At 37.8% G+C, this 6,748-nt stretch overlaps 1 protein-coding gene across 1 annotated transcript; it reads right to left on the bottom strand.

The window, feature by feature from the left end:
* Positions 1 to 162: 162 nt before the first annotated feature.
* On the bottom strand, positions 163 to 3,640 carry LOC111246323 (TBC1 domain family member 20-like). Its single transcript, XM_022795749.2, has 3 exons — positions 2,771 to 3,640; positions 2,379 to 2,594; positions 163 to 1,976 (listed from the first exon to the last, which is right to left on the bottom strand). Exons 1-3 carry the CDS (start codon positions 3,053 to 3,055, stop codon positions 1,341 to 1,343), a joined length of 1,137 nt encoding a protein of 378 aa, XP_022651484.1. The 5' UTR covers positions 3,056 to 3,640; the 3' UTR covers positions 163 to 1,340.
* Positions 3,641 to 6,748: the final 3,108 nt, after the last annotated feature.

Genomic DNA, 6,748 nt, shown 5'->3' with positions numbered 1-6,748 from the left:
GACTTCTCCGGAAATAACCTTAAAAATATCAAACCAAAAATCAAGTTCGCTAAAGGACACACAGATGCATCAATTATATACGATATGATACTACAGTGATAATAATTGATCACATGCACTCTTAAAAGTGCACACTTCTTTTACATAAAATTGTAGATAATAGACAGTTGTGTTACTTTTGATTTATTATGTTCCTTCTGAATATGGCGAACATTTTGAATGTTACCTTATTTTTGTTGATAAAAGTTTAAGATAAACGTACTTTCTTCTTCAGCTAATGAACGCTGAGCCTGCATTCTGTTTCTTCATTTCGGTCGGCTTTCGAGATACGCATATATTCGAAATACAGTCTAAATTGTTATTACGCTGAGCCTGCATTCTGTTTCTTCATTTCGGTCGGCTTTCGAGATACGCATATATTCGAAATACAGTCTAAATTGTTATTACGCTTCTGTTTTTTGCATCTCAACGCCTGCAACTATGATGCTAGTGAAATATCAGTGGGCATTAGAAATGGTGGTAATCATTATAAAAAATCAGTAATGATCATTGGTTTACATATGCTACGTGCTTGCGTGTACGACTTAACATGTACCAACTGCTGGGCCATTCGCAAAAATTTTTCCACTCATCATAGTATAATCGATCTATCTAATATTTATACACATGCAAACTATGCAGACACAACCGTCCTGGAAATTACATCTTACCTGCAATTGCGGTCGCAATAAGGCAAGCGACCACTCGATTCAGCATACTTTTATTTAGCTTTGTTCAACAATCAGTAATAATGAAACATATAGGGGTTTGTATCAGACAAAATGAGGACACGCTGAACTATTCAATCAATGCTCTGAGAAACAGGGCCCGTGAATGGGGAATAATCCCATAGGAAACCACTGGAAGCCGTTGTGTGCAGAGAAATAGATAACATACTTCCATTATCATCACGAACCGTTGCAAACCATAAGATAGTATCTACATTCGATTAGTTATTCAACAGTTGACAAAAAGCCAAAAAAGAATTCCGGCCTGTTCCCAGAAAAATTTTTTTAGCCTGTTTCTGCCTGCTAATGAACAAAAGAGTAATAGTAGGCCCAGTAATGCCGAATCAATTGCCCAGCGGTAATTTTCGGCTAATACTAAAAACTCATAATATAAAAGAAGTCTGCCTCGTCCACTCTGCGTGTAACTCAACATCCGTGTACGAACAGTTAAACGAAAAAAAGAAACAATGCACTTTTAAGTGCTCTTGGGTAATACCATGCCATAATTATCGCCAGACCGTCACAGCTTACACTAAACGATTTTACGGCGTAACAACCGTGACGAGAGTCAAATCATCGTTCACTTGTTGGTAAGCTTCGCTTACGATACACCTGGTATGCGATAGCCACAGTAACAATGATTACGGCTCCAAACACGCGTTTATTCCATGACATGCTGCGTAGCTGGCTAAACGTCATACCAAGCAGGCTTTCACGCCACTGCTGCTCCAGCTCAGCCCTAGCCTGATTTTTGGCCTGGATCGCCCTTAGCTCGTTCACCGGAAAGTAGGCAGCAAGCTTTCTCGCAAACGTCACATGCTTCTCAAGTTCACCATTTTCGAAATTGATAGTGCTTGGCACCTTTGACAGATAGCTGTGCACGCTAGCCATCGAACATTCTTCTAACTGAAGCATCTTCGAATGAGACAAAACCAGTGAAGCCGTTAGATACACAGGCATCAGGTGCGGGTCATCCTCTATTGCCAAGAATAGATCGTATAATCGAACAAGACTTGGATAGTGGTCGAGATCGTGGCCGAACCAAGTAATACACCACGGCACACAAAACATAATACCACACTGGGACAATTCCAGAAATTTTCCTAATTCGGGATCCTGTGTATCCACTAGAATACAGACAAATTCAAGCTGTTCTGCCGTAGCCTTCATTGACGCCTCCATATAGACACGCAATTTCACACGGGACACCTAAAAAACCATATCGAAAGATCGCATATAATCGAAAAGAATAATCATAAATATCTTGTTTTTTGCATAATAGGTATTACGATTATCCAGAATGAATTCCTGTACAATGATGTACTCTGAAGTTTGATAATTATATTTAGGAATGCAAGTACATCGTTAACAATATTTCCGCTCGTTTTGTGATCTATATTCTGCAAAATATATCTTACTCTGTATTGTATCCTATATTAAGTTATTTGCCAGTGCTGGCCAATACGAATAGAACCTTCCTATTATATATAACGGCATCGCTAGGGAACGATGCTTCAAAGTTTTTGACTATTCGGCACAAATCATGAAAATACATAAACTGTTTGAATTATTGGTGCATGGATCATAATAAACGAATCGAGGCGTGGTTACCTTCTCAATGATCTGAAAAGCGAGATTTTCGTCGCCATTAACTACCAGAAGAATAGTAACACAGATATCATGGTAACCCTGATAATAGTGCAGTTGCGGATTGGCTACGAGTACGCGCATGATGACTTTCACGAGCTTGTCTTGAAGGTTTAACCGACTTTCTGTAGGAATCGATGGTGGAAATCGCTTAATCGAACGGTTCACGTCGAGTACAACCTATTAACAAGAGAATATCTGTAAGTTAGAGGCATAACTGTACATACACAAGCATAGCTTTAAAATTGCCACAAACGACAATCAACAAAAAAAAGCCCAGGGATCTTCGAATGAATTACCGACGATAAAGCTAATACAACCGCTATTTATAGGCTAGTTATGCACTGGTTGCTAACCTGCTCATAACTTGTATGGCTTTTAATTTCATCTTCGGTCGATTCCTTAAGCACTGATGTTTGTTCTATGCCGAGAAGAATTGGCCAAGCTTGTCTTCGTAGCTCGTCATTTAGGAAGCCACCATCATCACAAGCCATTGCGCGAAGCCTAACAACGTCGCATTCCTTGATTGCGTCCTCGATTTTGGCATGTTTCCGGGCGCGTTCATCTAATATCAGTGACATTTGCTCTGTGTCTCCTATATGGCCATCCCCTGTTGCAAGCTCAGCTTCTTTTAGTGCCATCGCCGTTCCTTTCAACAAATGACTGTTTAAAGTACTTCAACGAAGTAAACGTCAGATCTTGCTTATCGTTATGAAAATACGATAGAGACTCTACAGCTGGATTAAGTGAATTCAGTACCTCTTAGCACTTAAGCACCAACTTAGCAATCTGGCGAAACGGTACTGTACACTTTCGTTCCAGTTTCCTTTGCTTTCTGCTTTACCTAGCAATCAGTGTCATCATTATCGAAAGAGAGTATTTGTTTATTTCATGCATGTAGCACGCGGGTTGACTCATAGTCGACTTCCGCAATTACAGGATCTCGGCGCCAACCACGATCGCAATCAGGTAACACCTTGATACGCCTAAGCAAATGGCGGCTGTAAAACGGTAGATTAAAGCGATCACAGCTAATAAATCTCTTCCAGAAGTAGAAATAGGTCGCCACCTAATGATGTCGTGTCTTCCTAAGAAGTCGTGCTATGATTTTTATCTATTGTGAAATTAAACTGACAGAAGACCGATCATAACAATAATTCAACAGCTGATGAAGGAAAATCGTATGTTTAGCTTAGCTGTAGAGAGGCCTTTGGCTCCGTATAGTACGAAACTGTTGTTCGTGCGCGCACTAAATTTTTTTAAAAATATAGCAGCTGTTTTAGAAGACTTGTCTCACCTACAGGTCGATAATGCCTTCTGTCTTCTAGCTAATCTTTTTTTCAAATTGCGATTTGGAGCCTTGGTCTGCAGCTGTAAACCGGAAGCCGTTTCGAACGTCGGTTCTTACCAGAGCAAAACACCCCGCATTTGATTTATATATATATATACTTAATGTATGCCTGCATTAACTTGCTATAATTAATTGCCTGCAACTCTCTACCAAAGTGAGGTGTACATGCAAATTAATATGCAGATGTTCCATGAATGGAATTTTCCTGATTAGCGTTCCTGAAAATTGCGCTTTTCACTAATAATAACGCCCTCATTTTCGCTAGGAACAGACACTTGACGTATGATGATAAAAAATATTGCGACGAACAGAAAGGACGATCAATACAAGACGAGCATGCTCAATGGCAGCCAAATGAAAAATTAGCAGTAGATAATTGAATAAGGATGATACTGTAAAATATGAAGAAAAGCTTGGAGATCCGACAGAGTCCTAGGCCAGAACCACATGTAAGAATAAAATCTGAACATACAATCATCTCAACAGTATCAAAGTATTGCAGCGGAAAGTATTGCCACACCCACACAAAGTACGCGAAGTGCTGGTTATATGTGTCTGAAATCATTCGGTGAAGTTTTGATGCAACAAGGCGCCGTAGAGAAAAAATTGTTGAACGCGCACCCGTTTCTACCTAGGAAGGAGAGCTTCATGGTTATTTGTCGATAAAAAATTAATAATGCATAGCAAAGCAAATCTACAAACACAGAACAATAAATATGGTTTCACAATAGTATGGCAAGTTACACGAACGTACGATGGAATTAGGACGCAAAGGAGGAAATGTGGGAGTAGGGCGTTAACCTTAAAGGGGTTACTGTTTCACATTAGAAATAAGCAATAATGAAAGTAATGAAGACGATCAGGGTGAGTGAATTATAAATAAATAAAATAGATGACATTTAGCCTTTACATGAATTAAGATAAAATTGAATCAGAGTACAGTAAATGTTTATATATAAACGGTTATGATAATTGGAAGCTAGCAGAATCCAGAGAGGGAAATTTATTATAGACGCCTTATAGAGGTAATGCTGACAAGTGCTTCGACTATTGTCTTAGCCTATTCTATTTCGTTAAGCATCATCAACTTCTGGCAATGAAGGCTGATGAAAATAAAACGGATGAGACTGATGGAGAAAGTCAGAGTTTCGGTATAGATATGCTACTAAAACACGAACGAAATACGAAGGAGATTGGTACAATAGAATCGCTACCAAAATTAAACATCCATTTTTTCTTAGAAAATATGTCAGTTAGAATCCTTGTACAATGTTGTATTTTTGAGAGAAAAGTGTATCTAATTTATAATCCACACAAACGTAACTAAGGTGCAGCGTACGGAGTACGGCATGTAAATTTAGACAGACCTTAGCGGGCTGTTTGTCGTAGCGCTTATGCGTTCATTCGTGATTTTTAGTGCTGAAAAAAGCTTGTTCTTTTTAAAACATCACAACAAAGAAGTTCGTAATTGAAATAAATAAAAGCTATTATACAATATCTTCGCCTCGGACAAACCCCTCTCAAAATCAAAAATGTTCGTTTTCTATCCGAAATCGACTAAGTACGTAATTGTCAATTTTTATGCGATTCTGAAAAATCTGAGGAGAGTTTCTAAAATATACTCGACAGATATGAGATCTAAAGAATAAAAAAAACTTACAAAAATAGCTCAAAAAGTTTTTTGATATACCTGGATTCATTTATACGGAAATTAATGACCGTTTTGGATACAAAGTATCAAATGTTAATCGGATAATCAATATTGGATTCCAAAAGTACTTTACTAATTTTTAGTGTTTTTTTTAAGTACTTTTTAATTATCAGTTGTTATCAGCCAAAAATTCCTGCTAGAATTTTTGTATGTAACGTACCTGAACAATAACTCTTATTACAGAACAATAACAAGATTATACTTACCAATTTAGTTGTAAAAAATTCTTTATTAATAAGTGAGAGAACTCTTTGGAAATAATTAGTCAGTAGTATGTCTTGAATTGAAACTAGTGGCGATCAATGGTGATTTTATTGGATAAACATGGCCGCCGGGAAGGACATTTAGCACATGCAAAAAATTTCGTTCAGATACCTATATGAGATATATATCTCTCTATGTGGTGTTAGAAATAAACTATACGGTAATGCTCCATTATAAATGCCGCACCCTGTATGTAGTAAGGTGGCGTGGTAAGGATGGGTAATGAGCAACTTGTTAATTGCTTATTATGGTATCCACGTATATACAATCATCACTGTTCCAATTTTCAGCGCTGGTTGCCATGGAATATGATTGTCACTATGCACGTTCATAGGTCTGTTGAGGAAATTCCAGATTAGGCCAGGGAGACCCGTCCCGGCTGAATTTTTTAATGAAGGCAGGTCTTTGATGCTATACCTAAAAAGGCCATCTTGAGGGATTTACACAACCGAAACACCTAGTAATGTTAAAAGAAAAAATAAAAAAATATTCAGTCTTAGACGATGAAGAAGGACGTTAATATAATAGGAATCGATTTGCAATAGCAGACATAATACTAGCGTAAACAAATCTACAAACAGGCGGTTACGTTGTTTCACATATATATGGCCCGGAGCTAGAAGTGTTGGAACTGGAAGCCCAATGCTCAACGACGCTGCCTTCACATAAACAGCAAATAAAGTCATCTATTTCAATAAACAAAAAACATTAGGTAACTCACCAAGAGCAAGGCAAACCAAACGGCCTTTTCAGGACTTCCGAATCTCAAGCAAATTTTGGTCATAATAACGAAAAAAAAGTTCAAAAGAAAACGAGGGCTACTTGAGATTAATCACACTATATATATAATTAGCCTTTTACTTATGTACCAATAAACAAAATATGCTTAACGACAAAACAGGGGCCACGCAAAACCCGCGGGTGGATTTTGGTTATCTCTGACTATAAATACGTCAATGAAATAGTAATGCAATTTTGGTCTAGTATAATAGGAATTCAGCATTTGTT

This window comes from Varroa destructor, unplaced genomic scaffold, assembly GCF_002443255.2.
Source record: "Varroa destructor unplaced genomic scaffold, Vdes_3.0 BEIS01000003.1, whole genome shotgun sequence".
NCBI classification, from domain to species: Eukaryota; Metazoa; Arthropoda; class Arachnida; order Mesostigmata; family Varroidae; genus Varroa; species Varroa destructor.
Note: the sequence above shows the minus strand (reverse complement) of the source record. Positions and strands in the feature narration are given on the sequence as shown.

Bases quoted from the DNA above. Each gene is read 5' to 3' on its own strand.
- LOC111246323 (XM_022795749.2), bottom strand. From the start codon at position 3,055: ATGGCACTAAAAGAAGCTGAGCTTGCAACAGGGGATGGCCATATAGGA. The intron at 2,595-2,770 runs GTTAGCAACCAG...TCTTGTTAATAG, and splicing joins GCCATACAAGTTATGAGCAG to GTTGTACTCGACGTGAACCG. The intron at 1,977-2,378 runs GTAACCACGCCT...ATGGTTTTTTAG, and splicing joins CTTTTCAGATCATTGAGAAG to GTGTCCCGTGTGAAATTGCG.